This window comes from Suncus etruscus, chromosome 9 (genome assembly GCF_024139225.1).
Source record: "Suncus etruscus isolate mSunEtr1 chromosome 9, mSunEtr1.pri.cur, whole genome shotgun sequence".
NCBI lineage: Eukaryota > Metazoa > Chordata > Mammalia > Eulipotyphla > Soricidae > Suncus > Suncus etruscus.
The window spans coordinates 39,067,843-39,095,076 of record NC_064856.1 but is presented as its reverse complement, the minus strand read 5'-3'; the positions used below and the strand labels follow the sequence as shown (position 1 = coordinate 39,095,076).

General features: G+C 39.0%; 2 protein-coding genes across 2 annotated transcripts in view; one reads left to right on the top strand and one right to left on the bottom strand.

Annotated features, from left to right (window-relative positions):
• DLG2 (discs large MAGUK scaffold protein 2) overlaps nt 1-13,033 on the bottom strand; it is a 2,242,830-nt gene extending 2,229,797 nt beyond the window's left edge. The window contains exon 1 of the mRNA XM_049780036.1: nt 12,811-13,033. Within this exon, the coding sequence (XP_049635993.1) occupies nt 12,811-12,829 (19 nt within the window). The 5' untranslated portion in view covers nt 12,830-13,033. The remainder of the gene's footprint in view (nt 1-12,810) is intronic.
• A 1,774-nt stretch (nt 13,034-14,807) lies between these two features.
• On the top strand, nt 14,808-23,269 carry TMEM126B (transmembrane protein 126B). Its single transcript, XM_049780060.1, has 5 exons — nt 14,808-14,904; nt 17,599-17,720; nt 19,703-19,896; nt 22,741-22,852; nt 23,054-23,269. Exons 1-5 carry the CDS (start codon nt 14,824-14,826, stop codon nt 23,235-23,237), a joined length of 693 nt encoding a protein of 230 aa, XP_049636017.1. The 5' UTR covers nt 14,808-14,823; the 3' UTR covers nt 23,238-23,269.
• Nucleotides 23,270-27,234: the final 3,965 nt, after the last annotated feature.

Sequence of the window (27,234 nt, the reverse complement as noted above, 5' to 3'; positions counted from 1 at the left end):
GAGCAATTTCTGAGTAGAGAGCCAGGAGTAATGTGATGCCTGAGTGATGCCGGGTATGACCCCCCCCCCCAAAAAAAACCAAAATAAAATAAAATATGCTCTGTACATGTATAACAAACTGGAAAGATAAAAATTAAAAAGTAGAAACTATTGGGGCCAGAGCAATGGTGCAGTGGTGGGTCATTTGCCTTGCATGTGGCTGATTCAGGAAGGACGGCGATTCAATCCCCTGGCATCCCATATGGTCCCCAATCCAGGAGTGATTTCAGAGCACATAGCTAAGAGTAACCTCTCAGCATCACTGGGTGTGGCTCAAAAATCCACAAAAAAAAAAAAAAAGTAGAAACTATTGTAAGTTAAATAGTAAAGAAAGTGGTCTGAATCAGAGCAGACATATTCATTTAAATTATTTTGTAAAAGTACAGTTTGCAATTCAACTTCATATCACTCAAAAAGAAACAATACTCATAAGTTATCCATCCAAAGAGATAGTACAGTGGGGTAAAGCATTTCAGGTTCAATTTTTGGCATTCTATATCCAAAATACTATCATGAATGATTCCTGAGCTCAGTGCCAAGAGTAACCTCTGCGTATTGCTAGGTGTGGTTCAAAAAAAAAAGCAAGAAAATTTATTATACAATTTTCTAAAAGCACATTAAAGGGTTAGAGATAGTACTTGCAAGTAAGACACTTTGATCTGCCCAACATCAGGCTCAATACCTGGCACCATAGATGGTCTTCTAAATCCCTTCAGGAGTGATACTTGAGTACAGAGCTAAGATTAAGCCTTGAGTACTGCTGAGTATTTCTCCCCTACCCCGTGCAAAATAAATAGAAAAATCACGATAAAGCATGTACTGTCTGAATAGTATCCTTGATATATCTGATAGACCCTCTTCAGAAACTGACAAGGAAGTTGAACCTAAACTACTGATGCAGGATCAGATGGATAGTTCAACAGGCTAATGCATATATCTAATTGGCATGCAGGAAGCCCAAGTTAAAGGACCAGTACCTTATAACTCCCCAAGCCAGAAATATACCTTGAGCACCACCAGGTGCTCAAGAAACAACACACGCACACACATACACACACACACACACACACATTAAAAGCAAACAAATGACTAATGGAAATGAGTTGATTGCAGATTTCCTCCTTCTAAACCAAAAATTAAAGTATTCTGATAAGCATTTTACAAAACCATTTCTACATTAACTGTACGTTCTTTTGTCCTTTATTGTTCATTAGAGATCATTGTACTATTTACATCCATGCTTGTCTGGGATCCTTGCTAGTTCAGGTGCTCATCAGCTGTTGTACAATTTTCAGTTCTAGTACTTGAACACACATGATTTATGATACTTGAGACCATGAGTTGTTGTGCAACTAGGGGTCATAGGACAGCAGAGTTTCTGGAACCTACATGGCATGGGGGAATAGAGTTCATGGCCTCAAGCCATGTACCTTTTGACTTTAACCATCCCTGAGACCCCAATACAATTTCTTTTTCCCATTTCCCTATCAAATTAGAAAAGTATACAAAATTTACTTTTCAAAGTTAGTGATCAAATTAGGATAAGTATTCATATTATGTGCTTTTTACAGAATGAGTGTATAATTTTAAAAAGTGCATAATGTGTTGAGGTACATTGGTGCAGTAGAGAGAGCCTAAAGATGGTATTAGGCTGGGTAAATTATCTAAAAATAATTAAGATTGTCTCCACCTCCCATTAACAATAGTGTCAAAAAGGGGGGAGAAGGAGGGAGAGAGAGAGGGGAGAGAGAGAGAGAAAGAGAAAAAGAGAGAGAAATTTGCCTACCCTAGAGCAAGGTGGGGTGGGAAGATGGGGGTGGAAGGAAAACAGGAGGCATTGATGATAGTGACAGAAGATGCACTGGTGAATGATAATATGTAATGTATGTCTGAAATTCAACAATGAACCATTTTGTAACCACGGTGCTTAAATAAAGCAATTTTTTAAAAAAAAAAGGTAAAATCAGCACCAAAAAAATCAATACATTGAGCTTCAAATTCTTCTTAATAAAATATGACTAAAATTATTGAGCAACCATAATGTGTACAAGCACCTAAAAATACTGCATGATATCCAACAATGTAGTTAAGTGTGAGAGCACTACAACCAAACAAATGTGTGGCCCTCTGTCATTGCAATGACAGAAAAGTAAAAAGGATAAGTCAGGGAGAAACAACATATAATAAGGTAGGGTATATTAAGTTCCTTTTAGAAAAGGAAACAAAAGTTTAGGAAAATTGTATGATCCTGATCAGGTAACAAGGTTACCTGAGACCATCATCAAGGCAAGTCAATGCCACTTTACATATGGGAGAATAGTATTTGGACATATAAATTTCGTCTTTCCCTAAATGTTCTCATTTTTTATTTTTTATTTTATTTTTGGTTTTGGGGTCACATCCAGCAGCACTCAGGGGTTACTCCTGGATCTAGGCTCAGAAATTGCTCCTGGCAGGCTCGGGAGACCATATGGGATGCCAGGATTTGAACCATTGTCCTCTGCATACATGGCAAACACCCTACCTCCATGCTATTTCTTTTGGCCCAATTTTCTCAATTTTTAAAATAATTTATTTAAGCACCATGATTACAAACATGTTTGAGGTTGGATTTCAGTCAGAGAATGTATACCACCGGTGCAATTGTACTGCCTCAAGAGAGATATATGCCAGGACTGAAAACGGAAGTCCAAATATTATTCAAATTTTGTTTTCCAAATGTCTGTCCTAATAAAAAATTAAAATAAGGTCTTTTTTTTTACAAAGATGAGATTCTCAGATACCTGCACACCTTTCCTAGTTATTCCCAAGTCTACAAAATGTTTTTCTCTGCTACAAAAGAGAGAGTAGACATCAGAGATGATATCAGAGACATCAGAGATCTAGAATGACCTCCTGGCAGCATTGCCTGAAAGGAGGAAGAGCCTTATAATGGCATGAAGGAAAATAAAAACAAAATCCATGTCTTGAGGGGTCAGAGAGATAGCACAGATGTAGGGCATTTGCCTTGCATCGAACAGACTCAGGAATGATACTAATTCGATTCCTGGCATCCCATATGGTCCCATTCATGGCATCCCATATGATCCCCAGAGCCTGCCAGAAGCGATTTGTGAGCACAGAGCCAGGAATAACCCCTGAGAGCCACTGGGTGTGACCCAAAAACCAAAACAACAACAACAACAAAGTCCATGTCTTGAGGCCAGAGTAAAAGTACAATAGGTTGGGCACTTGTCTTGCATGCAGACAATCCAGGTTCAATCTCAGACAACACACTGGATTCCCTGAGTTCACCAGTTGTGATCTCTGAGCACAGACAGAACTTGGGATAAGCCCTGAACACAGCCAGGTGTATCACCCCCCCCACATATGAGTCTTAAAAGTAGCAAATTGCAGAGGATCCAAAAAAAAAAAAAATATCTAGTAAGTACTGATGTCTTCAGGCAAGACACCAAAAACAACAAGTAAGTTACTATGAATATAACCCATTTAAGATAAAAACCTACCATAACCTCAGGGAAGTTTAAAAATACAACTCTCGGGGCCGGAGAGATAGCATGGAGGTAAGGCGTTTGCCTTTCATGCAGGAGGTCATCGGTTCAAATCCCGGCGCCCCATATGGTCCCCTGTGCTAGCCAGGAGCAATTTCTGAGCCTGGAGCCAGAAATAACCCCTGAGCACTGCCGGGTGTGACCCAAAAACCACAAAAAAAAAAAAAAAAAAAAAAAATACAACTCTCTCAATGTACTGGAATTGTCTGAAATAAAGTTAAACTAATAAATAAAGAAATATTTATTAAATACCTATATTTATAGACTGAGTCCAGTTCAGTGATTATCAGATCTTGTGCCATTTTTCTAGAAGCCAGATCTGACTTATTGGTATAGGGTGAAGGTTTTTTGTTTGTATGTTTTTTTACAATACCACTGTTATTAATGTCAATGATAATGAGAGAAGATGTGATAATATAATTCAGTGAAATGAATTACCTAATGCATTATTCATACCATAGCACTAACATTTCCTTTCTCCATATCTATCTCCTTGATAAATTTCAAACATCATAAGGACACTGAACAACACTCACCTAGAACAGTGAGTAGTACAAAGTTAGCATTCAATATATTTTTGTGAAAAATATAGAGAACAAATAAGTAGAAGTAGGGCTATATCTTTAAATACATACACAGTTTACCTTTTTATAGGAAAATGTAAGTTTTGAGCAATAGCTCAAAGTGCTCAGGGCTTACTCCTGGCTCCTGGTCACTCCCAGGGTATTTGTGGAACATATGTGATACTAGGGATCAAGTCAGGATCAGCCACATGCAAAGCAAAAGCCTTAACCCCTATACTATCTTTCTTATCTTAAATTTACCTTTGGAAAAGTGTGTATTTAATTATGTATAAGGTACTTTAAAAGAGAAGTAAGTAACTTTCATTCCAAGTCATTCTACATTTTCGATGATAATGGTCACAGCACTCCAAAATTAGAAGCCCATTATAGAAGCTTCTAATTCTTACACAATATAATTAAGACATCAGTGCCTCATAATATGATATATCATGAAAAAGAATATGTAATAGTACCATCAATGTTAAAATCTATAACCATAAACAGTACTAACCACTTTAATATATAATTTCACCTTGACCTCAAATCCTAAGTCAAATGGGGTCAAGAGAATTATTTCACAATAGAGATTATATGGCCATAATTCTTCAAATAACTTTGAGAAACTTAATGAAAACTAAACCAATACAGAAAGCTTACTACTTGGAATTCAGAATGACTGGACAGAAGAAACTCATGATCCTATGCTGACAAAGCAACCTATATTGAGGATGCAGAGCCCTCGTGCCTTGAATGCTACATATTCCTGAGCAAGAATTATAGCTGTATAAGTCTTTCTTCAGTTTAAAAAAAATTCAGCTTTATCCTAAAAATTATTTATAATTATTGATGGTTACACCATGAACATTTAGAAAAAACAATATATGTGAAATAAGATTGAACAACACGGAAAAATGTTGGGTGGGATCATCTGTGGAGTATGAAGAAAAAGCACAAAAAAAAAAAAAAAGCCAGGGCCGGAGAGATAGCATGGAGTTAAGGCGTTTGCCTTTCATGCAGGAGGTCATCAGTTTGAATCCCAGTGTCCCATATGGTCCCCCGTGCCTGCCAGGAGCAATTTCTGAGCATGGAGCCAGGAATAACCCCTGAGCACTGCCGGGTGTGACCCAAAAACCATAAAAAAGAAACAAACAAACAAACAAACAAAAAAAAACCCTTAGTTTCTGAGTAAAGAATTGAGGTTAACAGAGGTAGAACAGACATGGAAGGAAAGGATATACAGGTAAATCACAGTGATTGGTGGGATATGAAAACATACATTTGAAGACATGTGCATCAGTACTATTAAAATATATAGTGCTACAAGCCAACATTACCTCAATTTTATTAAAAGAAATGAGCAATAAATATAGGCATGAAAGAAATAAATCTTAATAGTATATTTTTAATTGATTTATAATTACATAAATAAAAGTCTGTGTTAAATCAGTGTTTTATAAGACTAATATTTTGTGTAAATATTCTCATGATTAGGTTCTTTTACCCAAAGAAATAATAGAGAGGTTTAAAAAAGAAAAATATATTTTTGAGAAATAAAATATTTATCATAAATGGATTAGTTTTTAAAAAAAACCTAGCATCAAATATTTTGATATTGAATCATTTTCACTTTTCCAACAATATGACCTATAAATTCATATAAGTTAATTTTATATACAAATCAATATTTTCATATATTATCCCAATCATTAGTTTTATTTTATAACTTAATTCTAATTAGTAGTTATTTGAGTCTTCTATTTTTCATATCAGAATGCTCACTCTTTATGTTTTCTGGATTGATGACTATTTTCTACTATTATGAATCTGTGCCATCATGGCTTGATAATGCACTGTGTAGGGTATTTGCCTTGCATGTGACTGACCTGGGTTCAATCCCTAGTATCCTATATGGTTCAGGAAACAGCACTAGACATAATTTCTAAGTGTAGAGCAAGAAGTTACCACACATTGCCAAGAGTGGCCCTAAAATAAAAACAAAACAAACAAAAAAGAATCTATACCATAATGATTTCTAGTAACTCAACCAATGTCAAAGTGACACCTTGAAAGTTTGTTAATATTTTCAAAAGTATTTTGAAAAGCAACTGTACTTTGATTTACAGAAATGTATAATTTTGAAAACTCTTTTATCTTTTATTTGAAACTCTGAAAAGATGCAAGCTTATTGACTGGAATAAAAGCATCAAGTTTTTTTAAACAATAACAAAAAATAAATAAAAACTCATAGCATACTAGAATGTGATAGTGAACTTAAAGACTCAAATACAAATCTGATTTAAAATACATGCAAAAATGTAAATAGCTATTCAGTTATAGTCACACATTCAAGAATATAATTCCCCCTTCAAAGAACAAAGAAAAAGTGGCATCACTTTTAATAATTTAAGATAAAGGAATAGCTAGAGTTACAAAGGGGTATACTCATATAATGAAAGGCAAGCACAAAATAGCAAGATAATACAAAAATAAATGAAAAGGTGCAGGAAACAATGAAAGACAAAGTTTTAAATGAGGAAGAAATATAAATTAGTTATATGTTCTCTTTCTTTAAAAAAATCAAGGAATGATGTTTTTATAAAATATATGGCAACAAAAAATAAAGAGACAATTAAAAAACTATACTCAGAAAACAGGTATTATATAGCACCATTCAGTTTCCTTTAAAAATAATTGCCTGGTGGACAGAGCGGTGGCACAAGTGTTCGCCTTTCAGCACTAGCCTGGGATGGACCCTGTTTTGATCCCCTGGTGTTCCGAGTGGTCCCCTGAGCTGGGAGCGATTTATGAGCACGTAGCCAGGAGTGTATGGCCCAAAAATCAAAAGAATAAAAAAAATAAAATGCAAAATAAAATAAAATAAATGTATAATTTTGAAAACTCTTTTATCTTTTATTTGAAACTCTGAAAAGATGCAAGCTTATTGACTGGAATAAAAGCATCAAGTTTTTTTAAACAATAACAAAAAATTATTTTTTTATATGGGGTGAAGGAATAGTACAGCAGGTAGGGCATTTCTCTTGCACACTGCCAACCCAGGTTCAATCCCCAGAATCCCTTATGGTTCCCAGAACACCTCCAGGAGTAAGTTCTGAGTGCTTAGCTTGGAATAACCCCTGAGAGCCTCTGGGTGGCCTACCACCACCAAAAAAAAATTTGCCTGGCTGGACAAAATATGGTATGCGCAGATTGATTTATTTGCATGTAGTCAATCCTGGTTTGATCCTCAGTACAGCTTCTGGTCCACTGAGCACAGAGCTACTATCTAGAGTACAACAGATAGGATACTTGCCTTCCATGTGGCCTGCCTGATTCAAGACTGTTCTCCAGTCCCCGGACACAGAGCAGAAGTAAGTTCATAACACAATCAGGTGTGCCTCCTCTTGTTACCCCCCAAAAAGATACTACAATGTACTAAAAAAAATCTATTGAATCATATTTTATCACTAAAACCAACATTCCACTAAGAACACATGAAAGAACAACTATCCCTATGTTTTTGTTGTTGTTTTATTGTTGTTTTGAAGTCACACCTAATGGTATTCAGGGGCTCCTGGCTCTGCACTCAGGAATCACTCCTGGCAGGCTCAGGGAACCATATAGTTGAATATCAAACCTGGATCAGCCATGTGTAAAGCAGACACCCTAACCACTGCGCTATCACTCCGGCTTCTTCCTCAATTTTTATGTTGCTTTTTGTATGGTTTTGGGGGCCACACCCAAACATACTCCTGGCTCTGTGCTCCTAGCAGTGCTCAGGGAAGTATAAAGTGGCTCTAAGCATGAAGTCTGGTTGGCCACACGTAAGTCAAACATTTTAATACCTGTACTATATCTCTAGCTCCTCATTAACTTTTTTTTCCAAACACCACGAATTACTAACTTACAAATGACTACATCTCAAAAGTACAATGTTGTAACACCAACTCAAACTGTGCCCACTTCTCTCCACTAATGCCCCCAGTTTCTCTCCTACCTCTCTGCCTGCCTCTATAGCAGGCACTTGGTAAAAAGGTATATGAAAAAATACTCTGAATCACTAATACTCAGGGCCATGAAAATCAAAATAAGAATGAGAGATCACCGAGCACCAAAGAGGGTGATACACATCAAAAAGAACATTAACCAGTGTTAGAGTGAGTGCAGAAAAATAAAAGGACCTCATTCACTGCTGGTGGAAATGTCCAGTATCTTTGCTTTAAAACAAAACTAGGAATTGAGCTTCCATATAACTCAGCAATTCCATTTGTTGGCATATAATACAAGGGCCAAACCATCACAGTACAGAAATGACATTTACACTCCTATATTCATTGCAGTGCTTCTAAACATGAAAACAACACAAGTGCCCCCAAATAGATGACTGGGTAAAGAAACTATGGTACATATACACAGTGGAATACTACTTTGTTATAAGAAAAGATGAAATCATGAAATTTGCTTCTACCTGGAGGGTGTCATGCTGAGAGAAATCAGTCAGAGGAGAGGAAATGAAAAGAATGATCTCTCACAGATGTGGAATATTAAAAAAATATAGTAAGGGATTTATAATGCGTAAAGGTAGTAAAAACAAAAAGCATGAAGCATGAGTTCTATTCTTCAGTAGGATGCTTGCCACTGGGAGAAGTGAGGGTCAGGTTACCGAACAAACACTATACAATAGTGGAAGAAAGGAAGAAAGGAAGGAAGGAAGGAAGAAAAGAAGGAAGGAAGGAAGGGAGGGAGGGAGGGAGGGAGGGAAGGAAGGAAGGAAGGAAGGAAGGAAGGAAGGAAGGAAGGAAGGAAGGAAGGAAGGAAGGAGGGAGGGAGGGAGGGAGGGAGGGAGGGAGGGAGGGAGGGAGGGAGGGAGGAAGGAAGGAAGGAAGGAAGGAAGGAAGGAAGGAAGGAAGGAAGGAAGGAAGGAAGGAAGGAAGGAAGGAAGGAAGGAAGGAAGGAAGGAGGAAGGAGGGAAGAAAGGAGGGAGGGAAGGAGGGAGGGAAGGAGGGAGGGAGGGAGGAAGGAAGGAAGGAAGGAAGGAAGGAACGAAGGAAGGAAGGAACGAAGGAAGGAAGGAAGGAAGGAAGGAAGGAAGGAGAGAGACATCCTGGAGTCAGACAGGATGCTGAAAGAAGGTAAAGTGATATCTAAAATATTGAATCATTAACAGTATTTACTTCTGGTAGAAATGGGAAAAGGGACTAAAAGGGAAAAATGCCTCATTAACTTATTTCTTACAGTAATTCAACATGGTATCACTTCAGATCAGCATGTCTTAAAATACAAAAGTTGAGGCAAGAGCAATAGCACAGTGGTAGAGCATTTGCCTTGCACATGTCCAACTGGGATGGACCCAAGTTTGATTCCCAGCATCCCATATGGTCTCCAAGCCTGCCAGGAGTGATTTCTGAACACAGAGCTAGGACTAACCCCTGAGTGCTGCCTGGTGTGGCCCCAAAACCAAAAAAAAAAAAAAAAAATGTTGCTCACAATACACCATGAATTTGCATCAAAACAAAGAATTTTAGCACAAGTTATTTCAGAGGGTTTATAAATGTCCTCAAATTTAAAAAGACCAAAGGCTTGTAAAGACAGTTCTAAAAGCTCAGCTGAGAGCAAATTAAATTACTACTGTCAAAAAGAGAGTTCTGAATGTAAAAGATTATTTAGGTGCACCTCTAAGGAAGAAATAAAGACTCCTAGGAAGATAAATAGTACAGCAGGTAGGGTGCTTATCTTGCATGTAACCTACCAGATTTCAATCCTCAGCTCCATATGTGGCTCCCACAGCACTACTACTAGGAGTGACTCAAGAGCACAGAGCCACGACTAAGCACTGAGCAATGCTACATGTGTAATAAAAATCAATGGGGCCGGCCAGGTGGCGCTAGAGGTAAGGTGTCTGCCTTGCGAGCGCTAGCCAAGGAAGGACCGCGGTTCGATCCCCTGGCATCCCATATGATCCCCCCAAGCCAGGGGCAATTTCTGATGGTGTAGCCAGGAGTAATCCCTGAGCATCAAATGGGTGTGGCCCGAAAAAAAAAATCAAAATGGAAAAAACATAAAAAGAAATAAATGGTCCTCTGTTGATAAAAGTCCTCTGTTGATAAAACACCTGTAAAATGTTGAAGAGAGTATGAGAGGTAGAAATTTTATAAAACAAAGAGAGGTAGAAATTTCATAAAACAAAGAACAGCAAATATTGGAGTTTAATTATCAGCACTTTCAACTTCCCTTAAGAGTTTAGAACAGTACCTAAAAATTGATTTAGTAAGATATCATACTCATCTCCAATTCCCACCACTAATTTTATGTTATCAGAAAAAAACTATTGTCTAATTCTGCAATAGCATACGATAAATAAATATACCCTGGGGCTGTATAGTAGGTAGGGTGCTTGCTGGTCTTGCATATGGTCAACCCCAGTTTGATCCCCAGCACCACATAGGCCTCCAAATTGTGCCAGGAGTGATCCCTCAGCATAGAGCCAGGAATAAACACTAGCACTGGCAGTTGTGGGCCCCCCAAAATAAATAAGCATGTCTTATAAAAATTTATTTTAAAAGAATATATTCAATAATAATTACTTAGCTAAGAGAGAATAGCTACTGTTTGCATTTACTTAATATTTACATTAAACCTAGCTTTTCCATCATAAATGCCACATATAAAATGAATAAAGAAAAAAGACTCAAAGTTAGATAGTGCAGGTTCTGCACAGTAAGTCTCACTTTAAAATATTTGTTTACTTACAGAAAAAATACAAACCATAGACATAGCCAATTAAAAATATAATGTACTTTTCATAATTCCCTTAACAAGTTTTCTATAATATTCAAAATAGATGTCGTAACACTAATAGTTTTAATAAGATAAATTGTTTTTCTCACTAATCACTATTCATAAATTACATGAAACTTTTCCTAATACAAAACTATATAGTTGTTTTACTAAAACTTGCTTATACATTTTAACATAATCAGTTACAACCAAATCGTTATTAAAACTGAAAGAGAAAAAAGAAAACAAAAGGTGGGAGCAAAAAAGGAAGCAAGAGAGGGAGAGACTGAGAAAGGAGAGGAAAAGGGAATAAATATTTCTTAGAAAGTATGACTTTTCTGAAATAACTAATCAACTTTTGGGTAACTTATCAAAAAGAGAGAACTTATATAAAACTCACATTACTAGGTTTAGAAACTTGCAAGTTCGCTCTATTTACTTAATTTACACCTGAAACATCCTTGCCCTTCTTTGTCCTTCTGGAATATTTCTCTCTCTGCCACTTCTTTCCCCCTTCCTTCAAACTTATTCCTCTCTTCCTTCACCCATTTTTTCTATTTCTCACATGCACACACAAATATGTTATTATTAAACCCATGTGTTTAATTCAATTTAGTTGAAAATAAGGTAGTCCAAAATGGAACAATAAATGGCAAAAAGAATGAAAACACAGAGCAAGCTAAGTCAAGAGCCATATCATTTATTGGCTACATTCTCAAACAAACATTCTTGTTTTAGATAAATCAATTGTACCCAAGTCTGGATAGGTGTGATTCCAAGTTCTCATGGAGTTTACATCTTTCATTAATATTTTGGAGGAGAGAGGGAAAAAGAAAAAAAAAAAACAGTCTTAAGTCACAACGTACAAAAGAATAGTATGTAGGTTTTTCCAAACTTTTATATACTATTGTCCACCACTACAAATACTAGTTGTATAAAGCATGTCTCAGTGCATCTTCTAAATCTACTGATACAAAATTCAATATCACAGAGAGCCAAATATTAAGGTACCTTAATTGTGAGATTAATTCAATTATAACTCTGTCAACATTTAGGTCTCCCCTAGCACATTATAATAGAGTTCAAGGTGTTCAGATAAATTTCAATTCAGTCTCACAGCAAAAACCAAGTTATATTGATCTATATATATTCCACAGCATACTTTTTTTATTAAAAAGTTTTCACTAGAATATTTTGAAACAAAATAATCTGGAGTAGATCCAAGCTGAAGTGAATCCTCAACGTCTGACCTACACTAAACTATACCTCAGGAACCCACTGGATCTTGACGAATTCAGGGTGGTGGGAAAAGTCATGTCTTTGCCACATTTGGGGAACTTGGCAACCATGTTACTGAGCAATGCATGCATCTGGAAAAAGATGACAGTTCATACGTTGTGCTTTATCATAGAAGTAAAGATTTATACTTTAAACACAAAGATAATACCTATTTTAATAAAAATAATAGTTATAATTTTTTCAGTCCTAACAAAATTACTTTTTTTACATTATGTAATGACCTTGACAAATACTAATTTCATGAGGAAAAATTCCACAGTGCGTTTCTTTTTTAAAGAATATTTTAAAAGATTTGTCTAGTAAGCTGAGAAAACTAAAACCAATTCTACTTTATTAAATCCAGTCGAACTAGAAATAATGACTTAGGCAACTGGGATCAGAAATTAAATATATAGACCCACTTCACATTTTATTTTGGCAAATACTGATGTAACACTAAAAAGATACAATGGCAATTATTTCCCCAAGCTGAAGCAACATTTTACTAATAGAATTGTTTAGACTGCTAATCTTAGGACCAAGAAATGGGAAAATATACAGATATGTATATATTTGTATATTAGATAGGAAGCCTCATAGCCCACCTTTCTTCCTGACTGGCATTCTTGGGTCTCTGTACTTTCACCAGATTCAAGATCTCTTTTCAGGTCTCAACTTGATTCAGCTGGAGCCAGATAACTGTTGCAAACCACTTTCACTGTGCGATTTTGAATTCCAGGTGATCTTCTACTTCAAATTAAAAAATAAGAATGTTGTTTCCACAAAGAAACTTTTTGACACCGCCCACAGAGTTTAGAAGAAAAAGAAAAACAACTCTGCATTTGTTTTTAACTTTTTCAATTTTTTTTTTTTTAAAGAGCTGAGGAAATTATTGCAAGCTTATAACACACGCACACAAAACATCTTCGGGCAGGCAGCATTTTGGAAGAATACTCCATGACTTATTCAATTAAGGCACACACCACATTGGCACAGCAGTCTCCTCATTCGTTACAGAATCAGCATCCAAGATGAACTGGTGGAAGAGCAGGATCAGCGATTTAGAGCAAAAAAATTGAAACCACTCCCACCCCACTCCCTCCGACAAACACTTGCCAAAGAAACCTGCTTTGAGGGGGGTCTCGGAAAGGTTCGGGTGAGTTGGGTGTGTTCCAGGCCAGCACCCAGAGAGAGGGGGGGGAAAAAGCTCCTTTCTGTTCCCAGGAACCCCAATTTCCGGGGCTCGCCCACTCAGGTAGACCGAAGCCAGCTTGCTGTCATTCGCATTTCGTCGAGCCGCGCTCCCCAATCCCCTTGGGCTGGCTCCACAATTGTCCCTGCGATTCCAAGTCTTCCCCCTGGACTAACAACAGGACTGATCGGGAGGACAGCGATGCCCTGGCGTGCAGACATGAAAGTGACAGAAGGACTCTACGGGCACTTGATGGATGCAGGTTGTGAAGTCGCCGCCGAATTCTCTCCCCGGGTGCCAGGGACCACAGGCACCTCCTTAGCTGCCGACTGCTCTAGGGGGGCAAGAAAAAGCTGCGCCTTTGGCCCGCGAGTCAGACCTTTGCCCAGAGCTGCTGTCGGAGCCGCTGGAGGTGGAGGCAAGCACGCAGCATCTGGGCGCCCAGTGCCCGATCGCCTAAAACCAGACGCTTCATCGGGTCGGCTTCTGGGTCCTCCTTCCTCTCTCTCTCTCTCTCTTTCTCCTCTGCAAACTCCCCACCTTCCGACGAGCAATCAATCAATGAATCCCTCAAGCCACCGTGGTGGGGTCCCTTCGGCCTACTCCCTGCGCTCTGAGGCAGGATTACGAAAACGTTCTGCCCCCCTCTACGCCACCGACCGACTGCTTCCTCGGGCAGCACAAGAAATTATGTAACTCGGGGTTTGCCTCCTCGGAGGCACCGAGCCCGGAGGGTCGGGTCGGGGTTTGGGGGTTAGGTCTGAGAGACTCGGAAAAGACCTAGCATGTGCACACACAGACACACACAGAAAAGGGGGTGCCCTCCTCGTCCCCAGCTCCCAAGCACAGGCTGCCCAGGCAAAGTAGAGTGGGGAACAAACAGCTGGGGTGCAAATGTCTCTCCAATCCCTTGCCCAGCAAGATGCTAAATGAGGAAACTGAAGGGAGAGGAGTCACACAGCCTTGCAAGAGGAGGTTACTGCCTGCTCCCGCGGCTGGCTCGGGTTTTTGGGGAGCAGAGCTTGAAAAGAGAGGTCTTGAAAAGAGAAGGCAAAAGCCCTGCAAGAGCGGGAAGGGGGCGGCGGCCACCTAGGCCCAAGTCTATGATGCAGCCTCAGAGAAGCCAAGTGCGCAGCAACAGCCCCGGGCGCTGCGGACCCCGCTCCACCCTCGGAGCACGCGAGGAGGCGGGTCCAACCAATCGCGAGGGAGAATAGGCTATGGGGCGGGGCTTCGGGGCCCTGCAGCCAATGAGCGGTCCGCCCTTGCTGGTCACTGCGTCCAATCACAGCCACGAGAGAGGGCGCGGCTTTTGACTGAATTGGGGCGGGACCTGGCCCGGGGCTGGAGGCTGAAGCCGACCTACCACTACCCCGCCCTGGGCATCCTGAGTCCCCGCCCACTCCAAGTCATGTGAGCCTTCAAGATGGCGGCGTTGGGGCGAAAGGTGGTATCTGACCCGAGAGATTCAAGTACGGTCCCAGGCGGAGCTGGGGAAGCGCCCAAGGTAGGTGGATTCCAAAATGGTTTGGGGCTTGATTTCTGCGGCCTTTAAATGTTGGTGGACGTTTTTGAAGTGCATGTATGAAGGATTTTTGCAAAGTAACAAATTCAGCTCACAAGTTGCAATTTGTTCCACAGTCGCTACGGAAAGAGATGAAGAGAAAGTAGGAGGCATACAGTTTGGTCCTGAATCTTTGAACATGTTTGTTTTATGTGTTTTTATTTTTTTTAACACTGTGCCTTTGCACAGACTTTTCCTTTAACTTAGAATGATTCTAAGAGGAAAGCTTAGACTTAGAGCAATGGCTCACTTTGCTCAGCCACCCTCCACCCTCGCCAAATTCTGTATTTGCTTCAGTGTCAACTTATTCTGGGAAAACTTTATACTCTTCCCCTGCAAGATTAAGTTTGATTTCTGATTTTTCTTATTTTGTTGCAATGCACACTTACTCCGAGTTTAAATTAGCCGGTTGAGGGTTCATGTTGAGGATTTCTCAAGTTTTGTCAGAAATAGATTGTAACACCTGGTGAGTGCATCTTGAATAACATTATTAGACTTAGGTCAAATAAATATACTCACTGCAGAACCTTGTAAGACATAAGTATAGATAAATGCACTCATCCTGGAAACAAATTGAGTGATCCTGAACTCCAAATGTTAGTTATGAGGCAGGGGAGCTATGGGCAATCGGACTGCCCCCTCATCCAGCCAGGATGATCAGTGGGGAAGAGAGCTGGTGGTGTGGGACTGGCAGGAGGGTGCCACCCGCACTGCCATTGGCCTAAGGACAGTGCTGAGCTGGGCGAGTTGGTGTTGCAGCGCTCAGGAATCATGTTGAGGTCCGAACTCAATTCGGCTGTGTCCAAGCTCTCACCTTTCACAAGTGTCCACGCATCAACGAGGCTGGCGCTTACGAGATAGAGGCCAGCACCTGCAAGACCAGTGGGAATCAGCAGTGCTTTCTGAGGAAGTTCCAAGAAGGTGACAGGCTGCAGTATGCACAGCATGGCTATAGCAGTCTGTGCATCTCCCTGGACTTCTTCAAGCCCAACGTCCAGGTGGATCTCACCTGCTTCAAGGACATCTCCTTCTGTAACCGGTTTTAACGCCACCGCCCCTCCATGGCCAGTTCTGTCCCGCATTTAGGAAGTATTTAACCCCTGCCCTCCACTAGGGAAAGAACAAGCCTTCATACTACCCGTGCCCACCTGTACACATGCCACCCACCATCTGTGGTCACTCCAGCTAGGTAGTGCTCATGCCACAACGAATACAGTGGCCCCGGAACTGCCCAAGCCAGGCCATGCTGAGTTCTAGGGCTCAGAGTTGACCCTCTTTTCTTAAACCCAAGGGACGTGGGCACCTTCACCCCATGCTCTATTTGGCACTTACCTGCAATTGCTCCACCCCATCTTTGCTCCCATCCCTACTCTTTGTTCAGAATAAATTCTGTGTATCTTAAAAAAATGTCAATTTGGGCCGGAACAATAGCACAGCGGTAGGGCGTTTGCCTTGCACTTGGCCTCCCCTGGACAAATCCCGGTTCGATTCCTGACATCCCATACACTCCTTGGAACCAGTGTCTTCAGAATGTTGACGCCAGGGAATATGAATGGATTAGCCTTTTTTTGTTCCACACACAGTTGGTGGTTGTGCATATCAGGGGTTGCACATCAGGTTATGTTGCTCACATACTTAGCCAATATGGGTATCAAACTCTACTTGTTTTGAGCACATTCTGGTTGTCAGCTCACCAAAGTTTACTAAAGTGCACACACGAGTACTTTCACATCTCTTTATTTGCTAAGTTTACTGGTGATCCTACCTACCTGACTGTAGGGTATCTAACAGGATATCTCTTGTGGTGCCAGGAATCTTAACAGCAGACCTGCCAGGATCTTGCTCAGTACACAATGCAACACCAGGAATGAAACTCTCTGGAGGAAGCGGGAGAAGAAAGGAAAGGGGAGGAGAGAAAATTGGCTCAAGTGATAGAACACGTAGCATAGTATGTGCAAGACCCTAAATTCCACCTAGTAAGCACCAAATGCCCCCCACCCAGCATCACTAACAAGACCTCTATTTAAAAAGTCATTGATGATAAGTTTGCTAATGCTGATTGAATTGACTGAAGGTATATAAAAGCAAATGTTTGTATCTGACACACTACTATAAACTAAACTTTAAATGCATTTAAATCACAAGTCTAGACTTTAAAAAATAAAAATAAAAACAGGTTTTCTTTCGAAACTGAGGAAGGGGGGAAGAAGAGAGAAAAAATATAACATGCTCAAGAGAGAACACAGCCTTTTTTTTTTTTTTTTTTTTTTTTTGTGGTTTTTGGGTCACACCCGGCAGTGCTCAGGGGTTATTCCTGGCTCCAGGCTCAGAAATTGCTCCTGGCAGGCACGGGAGGACCATATATGGGACGCCGGGATTCGAACCGATGACCTCCTGCATGAGAGGCAAACGCCTTACCTCCATGCTATCTCTCCGGCCCCTGAACACAGCCTTTTCTAAAAATAGAAAAGCCTCAGTACACATCCCAGCATGAAAGTATGAAAGTATACATCTCAAGAGGGGAGATGTGGGCGACATGTGCTCAAGCATCATGTACCCAAGCAACACCTGTGCTGAATCTGTAGAATTTCAATTTATTATTATTAACTGATGGTTTTGGAATTTTGTATATTCTAGGATCTCATGATGGCAGCATACACACAGAGTCAGTCGGATCTTTATCTCGATGGTGGAAAACTCAGAAGATCAATGATTTTTGAAATCATAGAAAAGAAGTTGGAATATCTTAAAAATGACAAGTAAGAGACATAATCAGACTGAAAGTTGATAAGCTTATTTTCTGTATTGTCATAACTTCTCAGAACCTAAGCATTTCTAACTTTATTAAATTGAGTACTAAGAAAATTTATAAATTAATAACTGGAAGGAAATATATATGAAAACAGTTTCTTGGGATATTGGACATTGAATAATTTATTTTACTTTTTAAAAAAAAAATGACAAAAATAAGCCAACAGTTAGCTTAATGGTAGATACCCAGGCTTAGCATATTCGAGACCCTAAGTGATGATCCTAATACTTCTTACTCCTTCTCACCCCCAGCACCATCAGGTATGGTCTCTATAACAAAAAGTATAAAAGTACTCAAATGTTATTTTTGTGGTAAATAGTTTTAGTTACACATAATTTCAAAAACATCAGTTGGAAGCCAATTTTGATTTTATTTATTAACAGTAATTATACTCATTTTAGATTTGATTACCTTGTCTACAGAACTGAGTTTGGCAAGAAAGGACTTGCTAATATTACTCATTACTATTTGACTATTAGATTAATGAATTTAAGAATAGAAATCAGGGCCGGGCGGTGGCGCTAAAGGTAAGGTGCCTGCCTTGCCTGCGCTAACCTTGGACGGACCGCGGTTCGATCCCCCGGTGTCCCATATGGTCCCCTAAGCCAGGAGCAACTTCTGAGCACATAGCCAGGAGTAACCCATGAGCATTATCGGGTGTGGCCCAAAAACCAAAAAAAAAAAAAAAAAAAAAAAAGAATAGAAATCAAAGGATGTTGGATTTTTACTTAGTCATTTTTGGTATTCAAGTATGAGTCAAATAATAAAATTAGCCTATCAGATATCTTTGGATAATGTTCTGAAAATCTTTAACATTAATTTAAATGTATCTGAACTGGATTTGGAGCAATAGTATATTGCTGTAGGTAAAGTTGTTTACCTTGCATCCAGGTTCAATCCCCAGCATTCTATATGGTTTCTTGACCACCACTAGCAATAATTCCTGAGCAGAAAGCCAGGATTGCCAGATGTGGCTCAAAAACAAAACAAAACAAAAAAAATTTAATGTGTCTGGAGTAATTAAGAAAGTTATTTTCTAGAAGGTCTAATCAAAAATAAACAACTTTTTCTCAAATGAACTAAAGCAAAATTCTTTTAGTATAAAAAATGACATTTTGGGGGCCGGAGAGACAGCACAGCGGTAAGGTATTTGCCTTAGGTGCAGAAGGACGGTGGTTCAAATCCCGGCATCCCATATGGTCCCCTGAGCCTGCCAGGAGCAATTTTTGAGCATGAAGCCAGGAGTAACCCCTGAGCGCTGCCAGGTGTGAACCAAAAACCACGAAAAAAACATGGAATTTTGGGACTGGAGCAATAGCGCAACAGGGAGGGCATTTGCCTTACACACAGACAACTCAAGTTCAATCTCTAGCATCCTATATGATCCCCCAAGCCTGCCAGGAGTAATTTCTGAGTGCAGAGCTTAGTAAACTCTGAGCACCACTGGTTGTGGCCCAAAACCTCTTCCCATAAAAGGCATTTTTTGATTTAGCTAAAAATAACTACATTGGAGCATTATCATTTGTATTTGTGATCAAAATTTATTCTCTTAATTAAAAAGAACTGCATTTAAAAACACTCAGATATTCTTAGAAAGGGACTCTTTCTCTCATTAGAGTGCAGGTTCCTAAAGGAGGGAGATTTTTATCTTGTTTGCTTTATTACCCTGTTCTCAACACATAGAAAATACCTACTTCTTTTTTATTTTTTTTTTTACAGTGTAAGGGATTAAACTCAGATCTCCTATATGCAAGGCATGTATTTTACCACTGAACTACATCCCTGACCCCTGAAAATACCTTTCTTATAGTAAGTGTTTAAGATGTATTTGATGTTAGTAAATATAATTACAAATAATTATTTAGAGATTGATATATCAGTTAAGGGAATAATACTATGTTGAACTTCATTTTCCCATTTTTATTTTAGGACTTTAAATATAAAAAGAACAGTGTTCTTTGGAGCTACAGCTAGTTTGTCTGGGATATTGGCAAACTTTGTTTTCAGAAGTAGTTTCAAGGTTCAACATGATGCTTTGAAGACATATGCATCATTGGTCTCACTTCCATTTTTGTCTACTGTGATTGCTAACAAGTTCCTTGTAACTGACGCTTTATATTCAGGTAAATTTTTAATTCATCAATATATAATGTGGCTATAAGTCAAGTTTCTCATTAGCATAATACTGTTGCGACTGCTGATAATACTCCAATATACTCTGTATATAGGATACGATATACAATACAGTATACTTTGTATGTTGCTTTATGACTTATCAAATACCTTCACATGTGTTGCCTGACTTTAATCTTTAAACATCTTCTTAATTAGGTGGGTAAGTATAATTGCTTTTTTTTTTTAATTGAGAGGGGAAATTGCCCATTCCTTTGGTACATATGTGTTGGTGTCAAGTCCTCTTGATCTGTTGATCTCTTAACTAGTATTTCAGGTTCATCCTTATATATGTTTGTGTGATACAAGTTTGGAAGTTCCTGTCTTTTTGTTTGTTTGTTTGGGTACCACACTCACTGGTGCTCAAGGCTAACTCCTCTCTCTGTTCAGGGATCACTACTGGCAGAGCTTATAGGATGCCAGGGATCAAACTCAAGTCAGCAATATGCAAAGCAACTGCCTTTCTTGCTGTACTATTTCTCCTGCCTCAGTTTTCTTCTTTCTACAGAAAAGTAACCAACATGATACATGTTTTAGAAACATTCTAAGGAACAACATAGTGGGGGCTGGGGAAGGGCAGTTAGATCAAGCTTTGACATACTACACATAATATTTCAGATTCTGCCTCCCACCACTTAAGTTTTGTGACTTTGAGAGGCAGTTAATTTCTAGTCTGGTTCTGTTGTCTTAACTGTGAATTAAGAGTATTACTGAAGCTGGAGCAATAGCCAGCGGTAAGGTATTTGCCTTGCATTTGGCCAACACAGGACGGACCCCAGTTTAAATCCTGGCATCCCATATGGTCCCTGGAGCCTGCTAGGAGCGACCTCTCAGTGCAGAGCCAGGAGTAACTCCTGAGCATCACCAGATATGACCCAAAAACAAAAGCAAAAAAAAAAACCAAGAGTAGGGCCCGGAGAGATAGCACAGCAGTGTTTGCCTTGCAAGCAGCCAATCCAGGACCAAAGGTGGTTGGTTCGAATCTCGGTGTGCCATATGGTCCCCCGTGCCTGCCAGGAACTATTTCTGAGCAGACAGCCAGGAGTAACCCCTGAGCACCGCCAGGTGTGGCCCAAAAACTAAAAAAAAAATAAAAATTAAAAAATTAAAAAAACCAAGAGTATTACTATTTACCTTATAGGACTATATTGATAATTAAAAGACACTCTACATTAAATGCCTAAGATACTATCTGGCATCTTCTGACATAATGTTAGTTCTCACATAATCCCTTTACATTAAGTTTTACAAGTAGTCATTGATGGAATTTCTGATCACTGTTCATCTGCTCCTTGTTTAAATATCTCATCCTCTGGAAACTCTGAACTCCTTCAAGATAGGTTAGGTTTTTAGAAATACTTTATTTTACCTTCAAAGCATTGTGGACTTAAAATCACTCATTGAGATATTTATCTACTGTCTTTCCTTCCTGGTAGACTGACCAAAGGCCAGAGAATATGTCTCTTATAAATTATCATTCCTTAGCATTAGACACATGCCTACCACAGACAATAAAAGTATTGACATAGGGGTCAGAGTCTTTCATGCAGCCAACCCTGGTTTGAACCCAGGCATCGCATACAGTCTTACAAGTACCTGCAGGAGTAAATTCTTAGCACAGAGCCAGGGATAGTCCTTAACCACCACTGAGTGTGGTCCAGAAACAAAAAAAAAAAAACATATTGACATAGAGTCTAGATGTTTGGTATGCCAGTTTAATATTTATTATGAAATAATGTCTATAACAACTCTATAATATGTTAGAGATGGCTCTTCTATGTAAAATATAATAAAATCATTTTAAAATGTAATGTTTAGGGGCTGGAGCAATGGTGCAGCAGTAGGGCATTTGCCTTGCACGCAGCTGATTCAGAACAGACGTTGGTTCCATCTCCCGGCATCCCAAATGGTCCCAAGCCAGGAGCAACTTCTAAGTGCATAGCCAGAAGTAACACTTGAGCACCACTGGGTGTGGCCCCAAAATTTAAAAAAAATGTAATGCATTTAGTCTGTTATATGCTGCTAAGTGAAATTTGGGGGCGGGTAGTTTTTATGGGTCACACCCGGCAGCTCTCAGAGTTTACTTCTGGCACTACACTCAGAAATCGCTCCTGGCAAGCTCGGGTACCATATGGGATGCCAGGATTTTAACCACTGATCTACTGCAGGCAAATGCCTTACCTCCATGCTATCTCTTTGGCCCCCATGCTGCTGATTGAATTTTTTTTTTTTTTTTTGGTTTTTGGGCCACACCCGGTAACGCTCAGGGGTTACTCCTGGCTATGTGCTCAGAAGTTGCTCCTGGCTTAGGGGACCATATGGGACACCGGGGGATCGAACCGCGGTCCGTCCAAGGCTAGCGCAGGCAAGGCAGGCACCTTACCTTTAGCGCCACCGCCCGGCCCCATGCTGATTGAATTTTTAACCTTCTGTTTTACTGTGGTTGAAGACAGTACAGATGACTACGCCTATCTATCTGTCCGTATATCTACCTATATGTATATAGATATATCTGGGAGACTATAAGATGATCTTAATAGTTCTTATTTCTGAGGTTTTTTGTTTGTTTGTTTGTTTGTTTTTGGGTCACACCCGTCGGTGCTCAGGCGTTACTCCTGGCTGTCTGCTCAGAAATAGCTCCTGGCAGGCACGGGGGACCATATGGGACACCGGGATTCGAACCAACCACCCTTGGTCCTGGGTCGGCTGCTTGCAAGGCAAACACCGCTGTGCTATCTCTCCGGGCCCTTATTTCTGAGTTTTAAGTGGATACCCAATTTGCTTTTATATTCCAGGTAATATAAGCAGGGAAAATTGTATTCTAAGAAGTTCACTTGTTGCCATACTGTGTGGTGTTTTATATCCCAGTGGTTTGGCTTTTTCTAAAAGTGGGCGTCTGGCAGTCAAGTAAGTCCATCTCTTTTTCCTTTTCTTCTTTGTATAGGTTAATAAACTTTTTGGTCAAAACTAAATATATTTTAGTCAGAAATTATCATTTAAATTTTTTTTGCTGTGTACATGAAAAAATATAAAAAGAAAGTTATTAGTGTAAGAGGACTCAGTAAGTTTTTCATAGAGACGTGATTAACTGTTTTATTTTCTTTTTAGGTATCATACTGTTCCATTGCCACCAAAAGGAAGGGTTTTACTTCACTGGATGTTGCTTTGTCAAACACATATAAAAGTAATGGCAGTACCACTAGTCTTTCAAACATGCTTTGGAATTGTTCATGGTCTGTATAGTTATGCATTATTTCAAAGTATACATGAGGAAACTGTAAATAAAGACTAATCAAAGAATAAAAGAATACTACATCAGTAGAATTGACCTTTTTATGGGGACTCAATTACTTCTGAAAGCATTTAAAGGATCCATAGACAAACAATGCATTTCTATTTCTTTTGACTGTTGTAACACAAACTCAATAAATATTTATTAATTTATTGAATAAATGTAACTCTTGCTTTCTTTCCTCATATGCAGAAATAGATTTGGAGCCTAAGGTGTTACCAGAACATATATTCTATCATTGAATGTTTATTAAGCATCTCAGGCAATTGTGAAGACAAAAAAGAAAATGAAAGGTATGATCTTTCCAACACTGCAGAGCTGGTTTGACTCCCCAAACATAAAGCTGGAGTAGCCTCTGAACATTGTGTGTGTCCCCAAAACAAAACACCAACTCAAGCAACTATGTTACATTTAATAAGAAATAGTGCTTTCTTTTTTTTACCAAAGCACTCATAATCAGAAGAGATAAAAAATCGGGGATGTAGCTCATAAATAGAGCACTTCGGTGAAATCTAGGGTATGATCCTCGGCAATGCAAAAGAATGTGAATACTGATTGGTCAGCCAGCCAAACCCAGCAGCACTAGGTTACTCCTGTGCCAGGAAAAGGCCTTACCATTATGCTATCACTTCAGCCCCAAGAATGTGAATACTTAACCTGTGAAACTAACACATAATAGATGAATTTCAGCCCCAACTGCTGTTGAAGCAGAAGGGAAACCCATGAGGAAAAAAGTGACATTTGATCTAACATTTGAACAAGTTAAATGGTGATTAAAAAAGAGAGAGAGAGAGAGAGAGAGAGAAAATAAAATCCATTCCTCTACTCTAAATTCTAACCTCAATACACTTCTTACATTAAGAAATTATCTTCTAGGCCCGGAGAGATCGCACAGTGGCGTTTGCCTTGCAAGTAGCCGATGCAGGACCAAAGGTGGTTGGTTCGAATGCCGGTGTCCCATATGGTCCCCTGTGCCTGCCAGGAGCTATTTCTGAGCAGACAGCCAGGAGTAACCCCTTAGCACCGCCGGGTGTGATCCAAACCCCCCCCCCAAAAAAGAAAAAAGAAATTATCTTCTGGGCCCGAAAGATAGCATGGAGCTATGTTTGCCTTGCATGCAGAAGGACGGTGGTTTGAATCCTGGCATCCCATATGGTCCCCTGATCCTGCCAGGAGCAATTATTGAGTGTAGAGCCAGTGTAGCTGCCGAGTGTGACCCAAAAACCAGAAAAAAAAAAAAAAAAAGAAAAGAAATTATCTTCTTCACTGCTTATTAACATACATTTATTGAGTATCTATTTACCACACATTAATATAGTCACCAGGATTTAGTCTCCTCCCTTCCAAAGCTTTAAATAGAGATCTCCAGCCTGTTCCTTTAGCATCTACTAGGTCATATCTGGGCAATACATTTATCTTAGCTTATAAAATAAACAGTTTTATATAAAGAATAAGATGCAAAAATGGAATCCCAGCACTTAGTCTTCTTGTTTTAGCCATATTTTTGTGTGAGATTAAACAGTCACTGGAGGACTCCAAAACAGAAAAGGCTCAATGCTTCATGGCATCATTATGTAGTAAACTGAAATGCCTGCACTCTTACTATTTTTTTTAATGTCAAACTATTCATCCAGTTTTGTATTCTTGGTAATTCTTGTACTCGAGACTGTGGCAAATCATATGAGGGTTCAGTGTGGGAAGGTTGAGAACCAAGTTAAATAGATCGATGGTATTCATACTTAATTCTGAAGATCTCATTTTTAAAAGAATGTATGAGAACCATCTCATACATTCAAACTAACCTAAAGTATAGTAGCTAAAACTTGATGGTCTGTCTTCCTTTCCATTGTATCCAAATTTCCAAAGGTCAAGTTTTCCCTTGTCAATTTAATATGTCGCTTTCTATAAATTATTCTTTTATATCTTATACATTCTAAAATGTAAATAGTATTCTTACATGTACTGGAAATTTTTTTTCCTTTCTGTTGCTTAGGAATCTTTAAAACTCATTATATTTAGGTCTAACATTCTTTTTAATGACAACATTCCTAACAATCCCATTCACAAGAGACATCCTTCCAAGACCCTATGGCTACCATTGATACAAGGTTGGTATCTGGTGCCACTAAAAACACTGAGCATGATTACCAGTAGCTCTACTATCTGAGATCCCTGGAACTGTATTTTCTGACCATAGCTAAGCCAGGTAGGTGAGAGCACAGTTATATGATGTCTAGCAAGCATCACAAAAACAATGTAGGAATACTGTGTGACCTTCAGTGAGTGTAAGCAGCACAGCAACCTGCAGGTAGCACTACAGTCAGACTGTTCTCAGCTATCACAGCTAACTTGTGTGGTCCATAGTGAGCAGAACAAACAATATGTGATCCCCGATCCCACCCCAGTGAGCACTACAACTAATGTGTAAATACCACAAACAAGCATGAATGCAAACCCAAGTCATCATAGCATTATAGGAAAAGAAAGGTGGGGAATATTCATAATTAATGGGAATAAGTCAATGTATCCACACAATGGAAGAAGCTGATTTATGATTTACTTAAGGGGTTCAAGACTTCAGTGAAGGAACTGCAAAGGAGGAAATAAAAAAAAATTAAAAGCAGAAATGAGGGTCCAGGAAGGTGGTACTAGAGGTAAGGTGTCTGCCTTGCAAGCGCTAGCGTAGGATGGACAGCGGTTCAATCCCCGGCGTCCCATATGGTCCCCCCAAGCCAGGGGTAATTTCTGAGCGCATAGCCAGCAATAACCCCTGAGCGTCAAACGGGTGTGGCCCAAAAACCAAAAAAAAAAAAGAAATGAATCTATTTCTCATGAAGATACTGTGAACATTGTTGGAATGACAAATAGGATGTAAAATACATAAATTTAGTTAAAGCAGCAACAGAAGATTGATATGAATTTTGAAAATATTTCTAACATACATAATATACTCTCAGCTACAGAGATATTAGTTCATGTGGCAAACCTCATTGGCTTATTTTTCAGAAATAATCATAACCACCTTTACCATTCCCTAATCTGCAGTCATTAACATCAAGGCAAAACATTTATAAAAAGTTCACAACTTAAATTGACTCAAGTGGTAGTGGATTTTAGCAAAATAAATCTTTAAGATCAGTATATTTTCAAAACAATGCTATTACGTGCTTAAAAGATTACACACATAGTTTTCACGTGAATTAAGAAATTTAAAACTTGACATGACTATGTGTAAACTTAGGACAGGAAGACAGTATTGTATCAGAGATGATACTATGATACAGTTTGTTTTCTATGGTTAGAAGTAGAGGTAAACATTTATTTAACGTATTTAGAGAAATAACTTGTATGATGATAAATTTACTCATTTAAAAAAAAATAATAGGAATGTTATGTCCCTCAACAGTAAGTTCTATTATTATAAGGCCAATATGCATCAACACATCTGGGTTATAAATGTTTTCTTAAATGCTATCAATATTTTTCTTTAATTGTTCTTATATTCATGTATATTTGTTAAACTAAAAATTTTACAGATTTTTTTACCCAATATTTGCAAAATATATTTGTAGCTCAAAACTAAAAAGAAAGATGGGAGTCACACCTGGGAATACTCCTGTCTCTGCACTCAGGAATTACTCCAGGCAGTGCTTGGGTGCCATATGAGATGCTAGAGACTAGATGAGCTTCATGCAAGGCAAATGGCCTACCCACTGTACTATCACTCCACCTCCAGCATGTAATTTATAGTGAAAACTGCTTAATTGTGATAATGTGGAACTGAATCTCCAAGTTAGATTATTTTTGTTTTTCTTTGTTTATTTGGAGAAAAATATTAAAGCAGATGAAACTTTTAACAAAAAAAGAGGCAAAGATAAACATGTTCTTAAAGAGTTTAATCTCAATTATTGATAGTACCAAAATACCATCAAAGTATATCAAGCAATGTGAATGAATGAGGAATGATTTCTGAGTGCAAAGCCAGGAGTGGACCCTG